A 20,725-nucleotide genomic window follows, 5' to 3' on the forward strand; every position below is an offset into this window, starting at 1 on the left:
TCTATAGAAACTGCATAATTTATCCAGCTTTGGAGGCTACACTCCTGAACTACACCACCACATCAGCTAAGTGCTCCAGTGGAAAGGGAAGAGACAAAAGTAGTAGGGTGGGAATGAACATGGCAGACATATGTTTTCAATCAATTTGGGGATCATAATGAATGTTCTTGGTTTTTCCGTCTTTCTTAAGAGGCTCCTAATAAACACAACAGGTGAATAATTAAAATCTCCCCTGTGCCATCCCTGGACGCCTCCAACAATTTATATAATAACTGGAACCAGAAAAGCACCCATCCTTCTAGTCATCTTTAAATACTTCCTGCTTCAATTGTTAATATATCATAGCTAGGTTTCTTTGCTACTGTGTCTGTATTCTTCCATTTTCAATGGATCAGCTCTGGCTAAGTTTGTTTAACGTCACCTGAGACTCCGGCACACAATGCTCAAGACTCCAGGTGTGCATTCTGCTGGCTTTCCAGGATACACTTGTCTCATGCATCAATCTGTCCCACAACCTGCTAGTCTAGCACAATTTGCACTGGCAGTAGCTATACATGAATGCTCCACAGAATCACCACCCCTGTCTTTCCTGAATCTTAATTAGCTGGTGTGTTTCAGTAGGGTTTCAGTGTGTTATAGTAGAATCACACAACAGTGCATATGTCACAATGAAATACAGTATATAGCCCCTCAATTCCATCTGGAAGATTTCAGGAAGTGGAGCATTAATGTTTGTGCGGTGCTTTGGAAGTGCAGAGTGCTAGATAAAGGCTAGATATTATGTTCAGTTACAGCTATCTGATAGGATTGGGTCACTTATACAGCTGATATAAATAAAACCTAGGGTGTTTTTTGTTTTTTTAAAGTTGAACAGAAAGGTACTTTTTACACCTTGAAAATGTAGATTTGATAAAAGTTTTTCCATCCAACATACATTTCCATAATGATGCCATTTACCACAAGAGGCACTCTGTCCCCAATTCATTTCCAAAGCACCTCACCTGATTCCCCCATCCTGCCAGATCTAAACATACCATCTGCGAAGGGTCTTGTGCCACACAGAGTTTGTTCTTGCATGTACAGACTATAATGTTATCACTGGGGTATCTTACTGCCTATCTTATCTTACTGGAATTGACTGAAACCTGGTGATCATTATTGTTTGAGTGCAGTAACTGTATCAGAGAAGAAGGTGCCAAAGAACCATGTACAGTTTAATGCTCCTGAAAAGCAATCTATACTAATTGTCTTTTACAGACAGATTAAGGGAATCCAGTTGAAGTGTGAGGTCAAAAAATAAAAAAACCAAAACACAATCACACATAAGCTGCTTGTCCAGAACTTTTCAGATTGTAAACTCCTTGGTCAGAGAGACTGTGTCTAGGTCAATGATGCTTAACCAAAAATATTACAGCATTATTAAAATTAAAGAGATTACCTGATAGAGGTCAACAGATTGAATGGCTGAGAAGGTAAACTGGGCACTCCTAGTTAGACTCATAATAGGAAAATGAGGGACACTCAATGACATTTTGAAAAACACAATTCAGAATGAATCTGTCTGCTGTAAGGTATAACTGAGGCCACAGCTTAGTTTAATTTTAAAAAAGGACTGGACATTTGTATGGATAATGGGAATGTGCAATTAGAGGTGATGCATAGGGAGAATATGGGGTGGTGGGGGGGGGGTTCCAGTGACTCCCCAGATTGACCCGGGGGGAGTGGGGAGGGAGAACCTCTCTGTCCTCTCCCCATGCCTCTCCCCCTGCACGTTTGGCTGCTCTCCCTGTCCCTACCAGCTGGGCGCAGAGTAGGACGGAGCTGCTTCTGCCTGAAAGAGCCTGGCTGGGAGGTTCGCTCACACACTCACTCACCTCCCAGCCAGGCTCTTTCAGGCAGAAGCAGCTCCGTCCCACACCCCGCCCAGTTGCCAGGGACAGGGAGAGCAGCTGAACGCTGCGGGGGGGGGGGGGAAGAGGAGATACAGGGAGAGAAGGACAGAGATGCGCCCCCCCCCCCGCCCTGGGGGAACGTAGGACGGGGAGAGTGCTGCGGCCCTGGGCTGGGCACAGGGCGGGAGGAGTCACTGGGCAGGGTAGATGTGAGGTGGTCACGTGTCCTTCCCTTTAGCTGGTACCCACCCAGTATGGGAAGGCACCAGTCGCCTATCCTCACTACCTGGAGTTGGGAAGAAATTTCCTGTCATAACTGTCCAGGTGTAATGGTCTTACATCAGCCTCTGCAGTATCTGGTGGGGGCCATTGTCAGAGGCAGTATGCTGGACTCTTCCTATGTTCCTACTAAGGCTCTGGTTTGTGCTTGAGCTTTAAAGACAATGCTAGAACGTAAATAAAGGCTGACTTGAGAGCAGTGTAATCACTCAACATGGTTTATCATCAGTATGTTGAATGACAGGCTGATGTTTTGGGGCATTCCAACCCTGCCTAGTTCCCCTTCAAGATTCTGGACACTCACTGTACCCTCTACAATGCCAGCCACGTGTTGAAGAACTGAGGCAATAACCAATCATGACTATTTTTTTAGGATCGTACCAATGACCAGATGGGAAAAAATAGCATTAATACAAATTCTTTTGAAAGAATACAAGGCTGTAATTCAGCTGAGGGGCTCTGTTGACATCAGACAGCACGCAAACAGCTCAAGTGGTTACAAGGGGCAGTAAGGCATGCTAGTGAATTCCTGCCACAGATTTCTCAAACTCGCTGTGGGATTTTGAAAGAGTCCTTTACTGAAACATATTTTCTGAAGCTTCTTGAAGGTCTTCATAAACCCTACTCTACCCCACCTCAAAATGCAGCAATGGAAAAGTTGGGCAGGGTAGGTGAGGATCAGTGCTTACTTTGTAATTAAAGAGGTGCCAGGGCTCAAGCATTTTTTTTTTTTAAACTTTCATAACTGACACAGAAGTGCCAGGGCTATGAGCTGCTAGAGGTGCCAGGGCTCAGCCCTCGCACAAATTAAGCACTGGTGAGGATTGTCTCCAATGCTCAAGTGAAAAGATTTGACAGTAGAGTTGTATGTATATTGAACTGCAACAAGGGATGGTCATGATTACAGAGGAGATTATCCATCTGTTTTCCTTAAAATTGTTCTGGTTAATTCTGCCTCCATGTGTCTTATTATAAGCCCTTCTTACAAAACGCTGATAGATCTGCAAGCCAATGGCATCGCAGGAAAATGACTGTCCAGGTGCAATAAAACCAAAGCATCTGTCAGAAGACCTGGACAGCAGCCAATGTGCTTGCACCAACCCCAGGGTAAAGTGCTTTCTCATCAAAGGCATCCTGGATCCATGCAGAGAGCTTGAGCCTCAAGGATTCCTCTGTAACTAGTCAGGCAGGATCCTGTGGAACTCCTGCAGCCGGCGTTACAATCCCCAGTTGCTTGAGGGTTGGCATGAATTGCTCTGGCCCCTATCATCCACAAAAGGGATTAGATACTCTACAATATATCAGACAGTGGAGGAGCTGCTATTCTCAAATTCCTAGGACCAAAATAAGCTTAAGTCACTTCACAATTCAAGGTCATTTCATTCAAGGTACTGTTTGCAGTTAGTTCTCTGTGACAGGAACTTTAGCGTTTAACTCCAAAATGGCATATGGATATTGGTAAAGCCCTCCAAATCTATCTTTGGAGGACAGGGAACAAAACACCCTGCAGGTTTGCCAGGGGCAAGAATACAGGCCCATACTATCACTTCTCTTGGGCACTTTCTCTGTGGCTGGAGTCCTCCTGCTTTATGACGAGCTGCTGTTTAAATGAACTTCCCATTGAAGTGAATGCAACATCAGCACACACAGGGTTTTTTGGCAGCACAGGCAACAGACACGTGATGAGATGCACCTGGCATGCATAACACAAGGCAACAAAGGATCCAGACCCGACTTTGTAAAGCTGCCCCAGCTAAAAGCAGTCTCTGCTTCCTGCCACATAAGCCAGGGTGGGTGCAGCATGAACATCTCCTTTAGGCAGAATGGGAGATTTTCCAGATGTGTTTCTCTGATACATATTACAGTGCTGCATGGATCAAAAGACTTATACTGGTAGAATGCAGCTGCAGTTTAAAGACATCAGGTGAAGGTTAGGGAGGAGGGAGGGCATCCAGAGAATGAGTCTCAGAGTCCAGGTCTACTGACTCAGGCTTGCAGAGCTCACACTATGCCACTAAAAACAGCAGTGTAGGCATTGGGGTTTGAGTTGCAGCTCTGAAGCCCACCCCTGCTTCCTGGACTTCAGAGCATGAGCTCCAGCTTGAGCCACAACATCTACACCATACTGATGTTTTTCAGCACAAGCCCAAGTCTGCAGACCCTGACAGACTCAGTGACACATGGTTTTAAACCACAGTGTAGCCATATCCTGGGTGGCTGCAAGACAGAAGTCCAACAGGAGAAAATGAAAATGTTTCAGTCCCTGCTACACCTGTCTCCATCACTGTGGTGCTTTGTAGTTGCCCAATAGTGAAGACAGATTATGCTGTAGGGAAGCCAGATTCTACCCGAAGAGCTATAGGATGACCCCATTCTACAAAGAAAGCTGGGTACTTGTCAAACAGGATTATGATGCTCCACTCACATGGAGCTCAGCAGGGATATGCACAAGTCAGCTGCTGTCGGAGCTGGACACTTCCATTCTAAGCGAACCAGACTGGATTCCTAGGTTAGCAGCACTGGGAGCCACAAAGCCCCTGGGAACAGTGACCCCTCTGGCCAGTTAATGAGCAATGCCAAGGGGCTCCAAAGGAAGGGATGGCCAGTCTACCTTAACTGCACAGATGAAGGGTGGAGAGAGGCTGAATGCTGCAGCCTGTTTGAGCATACTGCAGCACTGCCCTAGTACTGAGTATAGCACGAAAACATCCGCCTGGAGACAAAACTTTATGAATTAGTGATGGATGCAAGAGAGTTTATTTTTAGATGGCAGCAAACCAGGAGTAACCTTGAACTGGAGGCAAGCATCCTGCTATAGCAAACAATCAGAGCTCCAGCTCCAAGCATTTCCAGTTCAGGCAGAAAGAAATGCAATGTGTCATACTCATTGTTAAGTCTATGTTTTAGTCATGGGTATTTTTAGTAAAAGTCACAGACAGTAAACAAAAATTCACAGGCCTGTGATCCGTCCATGACTTACTAAAAATACATACAGTGACTAAAACTTGGGAGAGGGGGGAGTGCTCGGGGGGGGGGGGGCAGTCCAGATGATGGGGGAAGGGGATCAAGGTGACCCAGGACCCCTTCTGGTGCTGGAGGAGAGGGGGGCTATGCCATGGTGTGCGGCCCGGGACCCCTGCTGGTACTAGGGGCCAGGCTGTGGCATGGACTCCTGTTGGTACTGAGGGAGGGAGGGCCAGCCCAGGACCCCCACTGGTACTGGGGACGGAGTTGGCATGGCTCCCTACCCGGCTCCGTGTCCCTGCAGCTCCTGGGCCAGTACCAGCTGCTGCAGAAGTCACGGAAAGTCAAGGATGGAATCTGTGATTTCCGTGAGAGACTCACGGCCTTACTCATTGTGTATGACTGATAAGCCAATGTAATTTAAAGTTTATATTGTTTAAGCATAATAAACTGAGTCCTTGCTGTATTAATCCAATATGTATTGTGCTGCTCCAAGCTTAAAGCATTTTTTAATACTCTCCTTTTGAAATGCATAACATCAGAGTCTAAGCACAGAGGAGGGCAGAGGGCACCGCATTAGGCTCAACCCTCATTTCCCAAGGCCAGAAGGAAACATTGTGATCATCTTAGTCTGACCTCCACTTCAACACAGGCCAGAGAACTTCGTCAAAATAATTCCTAGACCAGATCTTTTAGAAAAACACCCAGTCTGAATTTGTCTAGCTTCAACTTCCTGCCACTGGACCATTCGGCCACCAAATTAGCCACATTTGTCCTTTCCATTACACAGACTGCTTGGCTGGTATGGGCAGGCTGTGAGTTAGAGACACAGTAAATTCCATGACCCCATCTCTCAGAGGCAGCTTGCGTGGAATTTACTTGGGTCCAGCGAAATGGATGTGATGGTCTTTGTTCCAAACTGAAGGATAACAGCCCTATTAGTCCCTTTGGAAATCTTGGTCCTAACTCAGAACATAACAGGTGAGGCTTCTGCAGGTTTCATAATCAGCTGGAACTTGTCCACCCTAAGTTTTGCCCAAACATCTCCTTGAAAGATAGCCTCCAAACCAGGGTACCTGTGTAACAAGGGGAGACTGACTCCTCATTCACTGAGTAGAAAACTACCAGGTTATCACTGCATATTAACACCACAGGAGACTGGATGGGGCACAGGTTGGGCTCAAGGTATTAATAATGAGAGAGACTTTCACTTAAATTACTGATTCTAATCTCGCCCAAGTGGTCAAAGACTAAAAGCTACCACCACTTGATGGACTGTTCAGTGGGCCCCCATTTAAAGTGAGGCAATGGGTTCTCAATCCAGTTTCTAATAGACAAAGTATCAACGTTAAAAAACAAAAACAAACCACAGCAATTGACAGCTGGCCATCTGACTGTTTCAGTAGAGAGACTAGGAATGAACTGACCACAAAAATTCCTTCCTCTCTTATGCGGGAGGTGGTTCCTCCAGGACAAGATTTAGGCATATTAGCAGTGAAGTGTGGAAGAAGCCTACATTGCTGTTGCTTGCATCGTACCTGTAAGCATAGGGCATCAGTCTCCAAGTTTGAGAGTCAAACACTTTTTACAAGCAGTAATTCCACTAAAACCCACCCTCCAATGCCTGCTACCAATCTTTGTGATGGACTGTATAGTGTTTGACAGAAAACGGAACGACAAAGAACAGCAGGAATATGCAAATTAACGCGCAACATCAGCTCTTATGATGGAGACCACAAGAAAATGTCAAGAGGATCCACTTTGGAATAGATGAGGGAGCAGGAAAGACTCCAGGACTCTGAGTCAAAAGCTTTGGAATGCCAGGAAATGGTTAATTTTAGATCATTTGGATTTGGCAGCAGCAGCAAGAACAAGCACTTTATAAACAGCTTCCAAATAAAAAAAGGATTTTGGGTATGAGAAAAGAGGGGTGGAAAAGGATATGTTTAATGCACTCCAGTCACATGGCTTTACATCTCAAGCTGCTCTAAAGGCACAGGCCTCCAATCTTCCGCACAAACATCCCAGCTACTAAACTAATTTTACATTTTAAATGTCAGACCCTTAATTTCCTGAATGGGAGCAGCTCAACCCCAGCAGAACAAGCTGGTTGTAAATACACAGTCACCATCTCAGAAAAAGCCCCAAATTTAAGGGGATGAACTGAACAAGTTTTGATAACAAGCAGCCTCCTGCCCAAGGATCCATAGGGCACGCTATCTCTCTGACCATTCCCCAGTCTCTCATCAGTGCACTCCTCTTAGGCTTAGTCTACTCTTAAGAATTAGACTCACCAAACTACGTTGCACACGGCTGCGTAAAATGTCCTGTCCTGTGTGATGTATCTAGATCGACGTCACTCATGGTGTAGATGTAGCTAGATTGATGGAAGAAACTAACACCTCTTTAAGAGATGCATTATATACATTGATGCAAACACTCTGTGTCAATGCAGGAAGCATCTACATTTGAGTGGCACAGATGCAGAGACTGCAGTGTAAACATACTCCAAGATAGGCTCTGGGCCTTCATTTTGCTCAAGGGGAGTCCTGTGGCCCTCCTATTCAGAGACTGGATCCCCGGCTTCAGAATGCATTTCTCCCAGTGGCTCCTTAGCTCGGTGCTCAGAGAAATGGATTAAAATAAGAGTCCATACACAGGAATCTTACCTGTCTCACTTTCCCTTGCTTAGGTAGGTAGGCCTCACTTAATATTGGATTGGGAGACTGCCTGCATGCTGGCAGCTTTGCTTCTTGCAGACAGCATCTTCCTTACTGCCGGTCCATACTGCCTGCCCCATAGTGGAGCTCAGGAGACCCAGATTAAAGAAGGTTCCCGTGCTGTGGAGGGCACATTACTAACAGAAGCCCCTTAAAAACTGTGTCTTTGCCTCAAGTCCCAGTCACCTGGCCTGTTTTCATGGGTACTGCACCTTCTCCAAGCTTAGGCAGGGGAGGGACTATGGTCAGATAAGTCATCTCCCATCCACATCCCAAAAAGTTAGTGGTTTGGCTGAGACAAGGTGAGTAAGGACCAACTCCTATGGTCTGGTTGTCAGGCTCCACTGTATCTTCACAGCAGCTCCATTCACTTGCTGACAGTTCCTGATAACCCAGTTACCAATCCCAGACATGGCTACATGACACACACATTAACCCTCTGACTGCCTATTCCCTGCTTCCAGAGAATCTCTCTAGACAGACTTTAACCCTTTGAGACCAGGTAATGAGCAGCACAAGATTAAACTGAGTCACAAAAAATAACCTTTCCTAAGAATAATGCATAAGCCTTCCATGTTCTCCACACCCTTCACTGAAGACAGGATGATCCAATAGTGGTCTCAGAAAAGAAAAGGAAGATCAGAGATAGCTTTCTGGCTTGCTAAGGTGAAGTATAGTGGAACAGCAACCTGAGACCCGAGTGCTCGAAAGCATAAAAGGCTGTTTACAATTAAGGTACTGACTGGCATTGCTACTGCTTCTCATTACAAAATGTCACAGCTTTTCAGAGTTAATTGCTCTTCCTCCTTAGTCCCAGAGAATCCGGAGATAGCAAAATTACCGAAGTCTACAGTAAGAAAATTAACCACTTCACTGATACGCCAGGTGCTGGTAACTGGCTCTCTGGTCTCCTACTCCTGTCATTAGTGTTGAAGCTCTGTGGTTGGCCCCAGGCAACTACCCAATTCCCACTCATTTGTGTCCACCCTAGCCTACACTTAAACTCCATAAGTTCTGGCAAGAGTGGCCTTACATCCAAGGGATGGGAAGTAGTAGTATAGCTGAGATCTTAACTTGGGTGTAGTACCATTTCTATAGTGTCCATCAGCAGAGTATCCAACTGCTGATCAGGTCAATTAGATCTGCCTAAAGGGGCAGTTGCTTGACGAGTCTGGGAACCACATGGATGGAACTTTTAAAAACAAATTTAAAGTAAACCAATCATCAAGTCCCCATTGCCCTCAGAACCCCAGTTACAAAGAGAAGAGAAAAAAAGTGAAGGAAAAATGGAGTAACAGTAAAGGCCACACAACCTATTACAGATGAGACCTGTTCAGCACAGACTATTCTGCTTAAGCAGTATTAGCAGCTGGTTAAGTGCTGAGTTGCCCTTAATTCATTATTTAAATCCTATGGAGGGAGAGGTTTGAAAATCTGTCATTTGGGTCAGACCAGAGTCTATTTTTGACCTGTATTTACTCCAACCTCTTAACACTCCCTCTTACATTATAGAAACCTAGCTAAACAGAGCTTTTCCACCAAAACCAACAGGAAGAGATGGCAGGTTTCTGAAGAGAATATGTACATCAAATAGAAAGCAGTCAGGAAAGTATCAACCTGACAGCTGGGAAGGCAGAATCCTTGGCAGCGGCATAGTTCTAGTGCATGTGGAGTGAGACTACGTTGTGTAGTGCCTTCAGGAGTGAGGGTGAGAAATAAGTCACCCTTCTGTCCCTGGTTTTAACTGCACACCATTCCCTAGTTCAGCTGTCAGCCCACCGCTCCACAACACAGAGCTAGACAAGTCTAAGCTGCAGATAGACTTTGGAAGTTGCCTGATCCTCTTCCTTTCAGGGAAAGAGGGGGCTCCTTTTCATTTGCATAAGGATAAGGACTGACATTCCCGTTAATCCCTCCCAGCTCGGTGGGGTTTTTAGAGTTACGTCTGATACAAAGGAGGACACAGTCCATTGCTCCATCTCCACACAGCTTTAATTAATGCTTGCCTTCTCTGGGCTGCATCTGACAGTTCACACAGGGGAGAGGCAGGCAGACTGTGACAGTATCTTCACATCCTGCACTGAGGGTCACACTGAGCACAGCATCGTGAAACACGAGGCAAAAGAGAACCATGCTCAGCTTCGGAAAGTGAACAAGCTCTCAGGGGAGTTTCCAGCTGTAAGGTTTATTCTTTGGTTTTTCTAAGAGGCAGCAGCAGCCTAGAGGGGCTTGTTAAACAGTTTTCTTTGTGTTTCACATAGAAGCACCACCCATTCCCTTAATTAAACTGTACATATTGACACATTAGCTTCACATCTCCTGCCCCCTCTTGCCCCACCAGCCCCTGCTAAGGAGGGGTTGTTTTTAGCTGTCTAATTTCAGGTAGTAGATGAGAAAGTCAGCAAAATAAACCAGCTTTAATAGATTAAGAGCGCACCTCAAAGAGTATTGAATCCAGTGCATTTGAAAACAACCTATAGTGAGAGCCCCACACACCAGAGCCAGCCCATTTCTGTCATTGCAGGATGCTTTCATTTGCAACCAGTTCTCAGCTATGCTCAGGCTATACCAGGGATCTGAATCCAGCTGACTTCAGAGGGAGGAAGAGTAGGGGTGTTCCCAGGGTAGTGGTGCTGATGACCCCCAGTGAAGCAGGTTTTCCTGTTAATCTTAATGAAGCATCAGCTTCTATAATCGGTCCTTTACCCAGGAGCCAGGCGCACAGCATGCATCCAGAATGTGCTCTGCATGGCACTCACTCATACACCACCTCCTGCACGCTGCCTGCACGCATTCCTCTGAGGGACAGGTTCAAGGTTTCCACATCCTCATTCCTGCTTTCACCAGTGCATCTGAAAGGGGGAGAACAACGCCTTCAATTCCAGATTGGCAGCTAAGAGCGTTGCTATTATCCCCTTAGCAGCAGGCCCAGACCACTCACTGGGGAGAGAAATCTCATCTTAAAAGGCCAAGAACGTTGAAGAAATCCTCACATTTGCAGGCTTACAAAAAAAAAAAAAAAAAAAGAGGGGATATGCACTGCACAGCTATCGGGCACTTTTCTCTTAAGAACGCAAAAGAGAGCTACTGCAGAAGAATGGTTTACAGTAGTGCACGCGCTTATATACACAGTAATGGGATAAACTAAAGAAAGGAAGAGTTACACTTAGTAAAGTGAACTGTCACACTGGTGAGATGTGTCGGAAGGGGTAGAAGCTCCACTGCTTGCATTGAAAACTTGACTGGACAAGTGGCCAGGAAGTATAGTGTCAGGAACAATCCTGCATTGATGCCTACTGTTGGTGGAATGAGAGATGGGATTTATCCCATCTTTAGATTCTCGGAGTCTCACATGTTTAAACCCCTAGCAGAGTAACTCCTGACCCTAATGAAGGACTAACAGAAGGAGAGAAGACTAGTGAAAGGAGCTATGTCTACATACTCTGCACTAACTGGAAGCCTCAATATCACCATCCATTCCAAGCACATTGGTGAAACTAATGAGAAACAAGACTAATCGCAAGAAGGGTTATTCCATTTTAACCAGTACACATCTCTCCAGTTGTCAGCAACGGATGTACACTTAGCAATGGAGTGAAAAGGGTGGTGTACAGAGACAAAGCCTGCATGAAAGAGGCCAGATTTCTTCCTCAAGGATCTGTATGCATCTTCCATTAACAGCATGAAACAAACAAAGCTGAAAGACTCTTAAAGCAACACTTGGCAGAAATAAATAATAAGCTGAAATGGTATTAATTTATGCCACTTCCTGCATAACTGTATATTCAACAGCAAGAATGTGAGGTGCTATAATATAGAAGGTATTTATTATTTATTTAGCCCTAAATCAAAGGATTAAAACCAAAGCTAGTTTTTAGAAGGTTTAATCAATTTGATACTTATTTTAAAATAAGTGTATACGTTTCCCTTAGAATGCTTAGGGCACATTGAACTAGAAGCTCAGGATGGGCTAGAACTCCAAAATTTAAAATTCCCCAACAGCATGTAATCTTTCTAATGGAAACCCATGCCCCTAGGGAGTCACATCTAGGAGCAGTCCATAACTATGGCTCACCTTGCGTATGAGTCTGCATGTCACGAGCCAGCTCCATTGGAAGGATGGAGTTAACGAGAGCGGAGATAATAGCAGCGTCCAAGTTGCACATTGCTCCAAAGCACTTCAGCAGCAGCAGCCGCAATGGCACTCGGTGTTCCTAGAAAGAAAGGAATCCTTCCAATAAGACAAAATCACAATTGAGTACTCAGTTCAAGACTGAAGCCAAGCAGAGAGTTTGCAAGTCCACACTTACTGCGACCAGTGCGGGTGAGTGAGCAGAAGCGCTAGGCAGCCCAAAGTTTCAACCCATTATCAGATACGGCACAGATCTTTCCAGTGTACAAGTTGATCTAGCCCCAATACAAGCTTTTAAAAACTGTACAGATTTTTTTTAAAAACTCATCTTTGTGATGGAATCAGCTACTAATCACTGTACTATTGATGCTAACAAAAGGTACAGGGCAGCAATAGCTCAAATCTGAAATACTGTGCATCTCATCCGCAGTTTGACTGTCGTGACGAGACAAACGAAGAGAGCCTAGGGTGTAAGATCCTATTTTGGCCCCACCAAAACCAGGCCTGATTCACTCTGAATGCCTGTGCTTCTTACAGGGATGCAGAGCTTTCATGACCACGGGGGCAGATACAGTACTCCTAGGAGACTTATAGCTTGCAACACACCCGTTTACTTCGGGAGTAATCATAATGAAGTGCCTAGTGCAGAACTGAAAAGAAGTTTCAGCTCCTCAAGATCTATCAGGATCTATTAAAATCTAAACCAATTTTGCAGCATCTCTGATAATTAATGAAAAGGACCTTGAAGTGCTGCTATAAAATTGTCAAGTTTCATGCTGAGAGAATGGGTTTTTAATCAGAAGGCTTTGAGTGCACAAAGCAGAAATTCCACCGTCAAGACTCTTTTCAAGGCAGTGGTTCTGCTTGATCCTGAAGCCCACCCTCAACCTTACAGGAGCACTGAGGCTAAGCCTCACCCGATATCACTCCAAATACCAGCCAACAAACTGGTCAGAGAGATCAAAAGAAACCTAGAAGAATGGAGAAAGGAATCCTGGCACCAAGTGTCATAGATACTAAAGTCCAATGGGTAACTTTTCTGCTCTCCATATAAAGAAAAGGAGTACTTGTGGCACCTTAGAGACTAACAAATTTATTAGAGCATAAGCTTTCGTGAGCTACAGCTCACTTCATCGGATGCATTTGGTGGAAAAAACAGAGGAGAGATTTATATACACACACACAGAGAACATGAAACAATGGGTTTATCATACACACTGTAAGGAGAGTGATCACTTAAGATAAGCCATCTGATCACTCTCCTTACAGTGTGTATGATAAACCCATTGTTTCATGTTCTCTGTGTGTGTGTATATAAATCTCTCCTCTGTTTTTTCCACCAAATGCATCCGATGAAGTGAGCTGTAGCTCACGAAAGCTTATGCTCTAATAAATTTGTTAGTCTCTAAGGTGCCACAAGTACTCCTTTTCTTTTTGCGAATACAGACTAACACGGCTGCTACTCTGAAACCTGCTCTCCATATAGTCATTCATCCTGTGAAATCACGTTCACAGAGCATACCATGGAGAGCAACAATGCACTGGGAAAGCCAGCAGACTCCTGTACTTCTGACTGGGCTTCCCAGTTCTCTCAAACATGTTGCAGCCTCTTCCATAGCCAAGCTCTGGGTTTATACAGAGCAATTTTTTATTAAAAGTTGATTGCACTGTTTGCTGTGCTGTGGCTAGGGACTAAGGAAGAATCTCCTATCCATGCCTAAGTGCTACTGCAATGAGCCTTAGAAAGGGAATGGGGCAGAGAAATATTTCTATAGGCAAAGAAGGCAAACTCCACACTTCTTCCTCTGAACATCAATTTCCTTCCTCAGTCCCAGGGCTCCTCCTCACAACCCACTTTCTAATCAGAGCTGTTTACTAATGTAGAGCCATGCATCAATTAAGAGAGGAGAAGCCACAGCCTGTCAGTTTTCCCAGGGCATTCTCGGAAATCCTTCCTCTAGACTATAGTAGGGCTGCCGCTTCTGTTCCTCTGTGGAGCTAAAAAGAAAGCAGCAATCTTTACCGTTCCGACTGCTTACAGGCACAGTACTAAATACTGCTCCTGAAACTAGACACAAAGTCCTACCTCCTCATTGTCCAAGTAAGCGCTGCACAACCCACAAGTGTAATACACGTTATCTAAGTGTGCAAGAAGGATTTTCTGAAACTCTGTCTAGTTCAGACAGTAAAAACTGTCCAAACAGGGAAAATTTTTACATACATTCATGCTTGTTAACCCTTTTCCTTTGGGTCTACAGGGAAACCTTCAATAGAAGATAGGAAGAATCCAACACCTCTTACCATCTGATAATATGCCACAAGGGACAAGACTGATTCAAACTCATTCTTTTTGCACATTTTCTTGCAAATATCAGGATCTGCATCTGTCTGGAAACACAATCAAACAAGTGAGATTGTTGGCATATTGGAGAAGCCAAAGGGTCTCTATCAGGAACACAGAGAGGCCCCAAGTCAGGCTAGCCTTTCAGCAGGATAAAGAACTGTTTCCATCTCACCAGCTCCTCCATCCCCTGGACTTCAGTCCCCACAGTCCAACCACCCTACAAAGAAATTAGGAGGGAAGCACAAAGACAGTGCAAGGGGAAACAGCTACCCTAGAGATTCCATATCAAAGTGAACTCCTGGAACTGCCTCAGTGCCAAGCAAAGTCTCTCCCTGCATGTCTTACATGCTGAAAGCATCTGAAAAAGGTGAACCATGAAGGGTTTTGAAAATACTGTTTGTGCTGCAGTCGCACCCAGAAGCCCCAGTCAGGACAGGGCTTGTCATGTTGAGTGCTGTGCATGTACACATGCACACGATGCTTGCTATAATCTATAACCATTTTGGTTATGCCTGTATTGTCTGCTTCAAACTTGGGAGATCTCACCCTGCAGAATTAGTGGGGGGAGGGAGGAAACATGGAGGAAGCTAGATTAAACCCATCTGATGAGCTGTATGTTTTAGGGCTGGTCTTCACTTAAAAATTAGATCAACCTAGCTACGTCACTCAGGGCTGTTAAAATCTTCATGCCTTAAGTGCTGACCTAGCCCCTATTGTGGATGCAGCTAGGTGGACAGAAAAATTATTCTGTCAACCTAGCTACTGTCTCTTGGAGAGATGGACTGAGGACATCAACAGAAAACCCCTTTCTGTTGACATGGCAAGCATCTACACTAAAGCACAGCTGTAGCTCCGTAGATGTGCTGCTTTATCGTCCGCAGTATAGATGCGTCTTTGGAGAAGCAGGTGAAACTCATGCGCTTCAGAAGGAATTAAGAGTTAGGACTTTCTACATTGGCCTTCACACAGCGCTGGAAGCAGTGTTTTTAAACTGCCCCAATAACACTTTTCATGCAGTTTAAAGGCCAGCATGGGCAGGACAAGGCAGTGTTAGCACGTTGGTAGGGCTTAGGCTAGAACACGGATATTGTTTGGCTTGTGCATGCTGGCCATCCAAATCATGAAACAAGTTGCCAATGGAACAGTGTTCAACTGAGCTTGCAGTGCATCTGGAGAGGAGGTTTTTGGTGGCTATTTGTTTATTTACTTTTTAAAGATGGGTGAATAAAGAACTTAGCACTGTAAAACATGGGTGGATGATAATTTTGCAAGATGGATTTAAACATGGTTCCTAAGCATGACAGAATCCAGGCAGACAGCCTTATTCAGAATCTTGCACCTTAAGTCCCAGGCTGCATTACAGCAGATATACATACATATGGTAGGGCTTGTTTAACACCCGTTATTAATAAATGGCAACATAATCCCTTGAACATCTGTCCGACGATTTCACTAAGGGCTTGTCTACAGGGGGAGTTAGAGCGGCACAAGCCAGGGTATGACTCTACAATGCCCCCGCTTGCTCCACTGTAACTCACTGTGTGGACACTACTACAGATCAGCGCCTTAGCATACCATGCTTTCAAGTCACACTCCAGGACCCTTATTCCACTATAGCAGTGACCAAACAGGGAGTTACTTTGTGGCAAGCTGGTGCACTGTCGAGTCTCGCCTGGCTTGCTGAACACTAGTGCTCCACAGGGACAAGCCCTAAGGAAAGAATATTGAGAGAGGAAATCTACAAGGGGATCTCAGCTTCACTAAACCTACTTAAGAAAGCAACCCACCAGGATACGGAGCAGCTCTTCCAAATAGCAACAGATGACATTTTCATCCTCATAGAGTGCCCAGCTGCGCTGCTGGGCATCATCTTTGTGCCTGGCCAGATCTGCAAAGATAACCTCAAGCCGCTGCTCATCATGGCAGATCTGCCCCGAAGGCAGCCCAGAACTCAGATTCTGCAAGAAGACAGAAAAGAAATACCAGTAATAGAGGTCCTGATAGACAGCAGCTTTTTGGAGAGTAACTGTTTCCACGGGTATCCTTTGCCTCAGTCCTGACAGATCACTTCATTCAAATAACTGGCAGCAGGTGGACAGCGAGTTTAACACCCCCACACCCACCCCGCTACTTCAGCTTCCAAACACTGTTTTCTGGTTCTTTCTCCCTTCCATTCTTGCAAAGATAATGCAATTACTGAATCAGTGAAAGGAGCTCCAGGAATGGTGCAGAGTCAGAACTCATCTTTACATCTCCAAAACCTTGACCACAATGCTGGGGAGGCAGTATTACTTTCAGAAGGTATGAAAATCATGCTTAGTTCTCATTAGAGGCTCCACTGCAGAAATGTAAGGCTGGACACCAGAGCAGCTGCTTGTCTCAGTTGGATCAATGAGAAGCCTAACATCTGATCAGCTCCAGAAAACATTCTTACAGCCATGGAAATGTATACCTGGGGGTTGCATGGATCAGATAATTGTAGTTTAGTACATAAAAATCCTTCCCTCTCTGTTAACAGGAAATGGAAATGCCACGTGTCTGCAAAAGAGCACGTTTTATCAGTGCTTTGGAAGGACACTGCTGAGTGGAGAGGTTTATGCATTTTCCATCAGAGGAAAAATAATCTACAAACTAGCTTCTACTTGTTTTGACCACCACAATGTCAATTTCAAAATATTTAAGGGGAAAAAACCAACAAACCACCACACTGGTGGCACCACCTAAAGTGTCAGCTTACTTTCCATTTTCACTTTCCTAACATACAGCAGAGTAAAAATACTACTTTCCTTCCCATCTGAGCAGCTCAATACATTTTACAAATATTAGTTTAAGTTCACAACACCCTCTTGGTTGTATTATTCTCAGTGTACAAATCCAACACCATAAGAATAAGATCACCTTCCTCCTAGATGCAGGTACTAAACACATGAGATGTCTAAGCACATGGGTGGGCATCCTCTGAACTGAACAGGATTAATGCAGACTGCCAGGCCAAGAGCAGTAAGAGAAACTGCTCTGGCACTGGACGCGTACCATACGACAGCCTGGATTACTGGAGCCAGGTCAATCAGCAGCGTGCATAGTTTTACAAGTCACAGTTTTGTCCCACAGAATTGAAAGTTCAACCAGCAGTTTTTTGGATGTGATCCCACCAATACAGTTGTCATTTTTCTTGGACTCCAAATGGGCAGATTTTCATTTCACCTGCCAGTTTTGTCAATCATTAACAACAGATGAGTTCATATTAGTACAGCACTTTGAAGATGTTAAAGCACAGGAAGTGTTAAGTATTAGGATTGCTGCCTTCTGGATTAACCTGTGTAGGAATCAATTCCTCTCAATTTGCTTAGGCTCTGCTTTTCTTTAAATAGCCAAGTGAGATGACAGTGCACCACACCTTTAAGAAAAGGAGTACTTGTGGCACCTTAGAGACTAACAGATTGTTAGTCTCTAAGGTGCCACAAGTACTCCTTTTCTTTTTGCAAATACAGACTAACACGACTGCTACTCTGAAACAGCTTTAAGAGTTTGTATGTAGTCAAAAAGATCAGTAAATCTTACTTTCAGCACAGATCTCTCTCTCAGATTACTACTATTAACGTGTCTGGTAGCATTTCCCATGTGCAAAATACTGCACGCACACACAAAACCCACAAGAAGGCTGAATCCTTGCCCTGAAGAGCTTACATGCTGAGATAAAACAGAGAGAAGTTAGGGGACAGATTAACAACTAAAGAGAAAGGTGGCCAGGTAACAGCCAGCCACATCCTGATAGAATTTTATATACCACTTTTTTCTGTAAATGAAAGTTTACCCTACATCTTGGCTATAAGCTAACTAGCTTGCTGTGGCTATCATGGTAGAGGAATGCCATAGGGAGGGGTCTGAATGAGGAAAGTGTATTGTCTTTGAAGATTAATTCAGGGAAAAGATTCTATGATAAAGGGGGAGCACTGAAGGTATTGAGATGTCCGAGAAGAAGCGGAGAATGGGTCAGGTTGGGAGGGTACAACACCAGAAGAGGTAAGAATAGACTATCAGAAGGGGAAAAATTATTCAGGGCCTTGAAGGCAAGAACCAGAAGCTTGAACTTGATGAAACGGAGGGAGGAAGCCATAAGAGGTTCAAAGATGGAAGTGACCTGGTCAGATTGATGGGCCACATTGATGAGACAAAGGAACAAAAGGGAGTGGTTTACGAGAGAGTAACAAATATTGCCCTTCTCTGTGCAATGAGAAAAGAAATCCCCCCATGTCGTCATGATTTAAATTTGGGAACAATTTATTTTTCATTATACATATGATAGAATGTGCACCGGGCCTCCGACTCCAGAGAGAGGTGAGGCGAAGAACCGAATCTAGTCATAACTTCGTTTTTGCCACTTATGCAGCACCTCAGACAGTAAAACCTTTGAGAAGTAACTCTCATTAGAAACCAGAGCAGCACAAATTCATATTAAAGAAGAGAGAAGAAATCTTTTTAAAATAAAGTACAAATGCAGCCCCGTTCATCTCAAAGCATGCACTGGTAGCTGCCATAAAACTTCAAAATGTCAAACAACAAGCTATTGCCAATGCAGCTGAAACTCAACAACCCTGAACTGAAAACTTAAGTGCAATGTTTAAGCTGTTTTATTACAGAGACACTTGTTCATAATTTGCTTAGTGGAATTTGAGGTGTGAACTAATTAGGACCTTTTTTTACTACATAATTGAAGCACTGAATCAAAGTGTTCTTGTCGCTGTTAATTACACAATCTTTGTCAGGCTGAGATAATGAAGGAGGGAACATGTTGGTTTAATTTTATCACAATCCACCGCATACGCTTGAGAAAGGCATCTTGGGACACTGTGGAGGGAGGGGGGAGTGGCCAGCTAGATTACCAGCAGGCTGGTGTGAGACAGAGGGTGACTGTCAGAAACACAAGGCACAATCTGATTACAGTAACTATGCAAAACAGTGATTTAAATCACAGAATCAGAAGGTAGATGGAAGACACCTACTTGGTCACATCTTCCCTTTGCAGGTTTGTTTCTTTCAGCACAAGCTCAGGTGCTTTGGCTAGCCCATTTTCAAGTGTCCCAAGTGATGGACCTTCATTTGGAGATTACTCTACATCCATGGGCCAGCCCCTGTGAGGGGGTTAACTGTGGCCAGTATCTTAGTAAGTGTCCAGAAATATGCAGGTCTGCTCTTAATAGAATTCACAGTCAGGATGCCTTTTTAAATCGTCTGCTTGTTTTGATGATTAACCCAAGCTCTTCTTGGGCTCTCAACACTCAAATCTATGCCTTTACAATCCATCCTCCATGGGCTCTCCAATTCCAATGAACATAAATTTGCTAATGGACATGAATAAGATCAATCTCCTAACAAAGTGCTCCAATCTGACTAGTAGAACCATACAGTGTGCTGTTTTAATGGAATCTCAGCACCATTCTCATCTCCCCCCGCCCCAGCAATGAGGTCAGGTCTCTGCTTATTAAGCAGCTTGGCAGCTATTACAGCCCTGTGGACACTCCATGAGGTCATTTCCAGGAATCAGACTGTTACTTGGGAAGGCAGCGGACACCTTCAGTGAGTGGATGTAACTGTTTTCATAACTGAAATTTACTTTTCATTTGTTTGTTGTTCTTAACAAAACAGCTGGTCCCCTCCAAATGGAAGGAGAACCGTACACCACTGCAGGGCTTTCATTTCTGCTAAACAGAACATGATTATTTTCAGAAACTTGTCTCTTGCCACCTCACCCCCACTGCTAACAAACAAACAGATTGTCGATTCTGGTCTGCAAACTTGGCTGCAGAGCTGCAAAGCTGTTCTTCCTGCTTCTTCTTCCTCCTGTTTTTGTTCCTTTTCGACTTCCCCCTTCTTCCCAAGCTACCAGTTCTGCAAAATCACTGGTGCTTTGAGTACAAACATCTTCCCAGAGACTTCCCTCCAGATCAGCATACAGCAGCTCTTCAGGAGAGACACAAAAGGGACTCCTCTGTATTTCACTCTTTGCTATTGTAACAAAGGCTGCCCTCCAGCCTTCATTTACAAGAGGGGAGTAAACCCCCTCAATAAGTAGCAGCTAATGCAGAGAAGAGCTGGTCTCCTCAACACCTCTCCCCAGGAGACTCTAGAGTCCAGATTAACAGAGACACTTAATTTAATTTATTGAGCCAAACTCTCCAGGGTAACCCCTCTGAACTCAACGCTTTCATTTAGGAGCAAGTTTTTCTCCCTGGCTGGGCATGTAATAATTAAAGAAATCTTCACTGGAAATATAATCCTGTTAGAGAGCAAGATTGTACTGCAGAGAGGCAGAGTCTGGTGCGTACAGATGTGCAAGTATGTCACAGGGAGAGAAAAGAGGAGTTGCTTGGCTTTCCACCACCACATTAGCTAC

General features: G+C 44.5%; 1 protein-coding gene across 7 annotated transcripts in view; it reads right to left on the minus strand.

Annotated features, from left to right (window-relative positions):
* Positions 1 to 20,725, minus strand: part of NCKIPSD (NCK interacting protein with SH3 domain) — a 106,730-nt gene that overhangs the window by 16,148 nt on the left and 69,857 nt on the right. For 6 of the 7 annotated variants that reach the window (XM_038409925.2, XM_038409919.2, XM_043518204.1 and 3 more), the window contains exons 6-8: positions 16,119 to 16,289; positions 14,289 to 14,375; positions 11,931 to 12,069 (exon numbers count right to left, since the gene is read on the minus strand). In XM_038409925.2, the coding sequence (XP_038265853.1) occupies positions 11,931 to 12,069; positions 14,289 to 14,375; positions 16,119 to 16,289 (397 nt within the window). The remainder of the gene's footprint in view (positions 1 to 11,930; positions 12,070 to 14,288; positions 14,376 to 16,118; positions 16,290 to 20,725) is intronic. The other variant, XM_038409924.2, reaches the window with a different exon arrangement.

Source organism: Dermochelys coriacea, chromosome 7 (genome assembly GCF_009764565.3).
Source record: "Dermochelys coriacea isolate rDerCor1 chromosome 7, rDerCor1.pri.v4, whole genome shotgun sequence".
Classification (NCBI taxonomy): Eukaryota; Metazoa; Chordata; order Testudines; family Dermochelyidae; genus Dermochelys; species Dermochelys coriacea.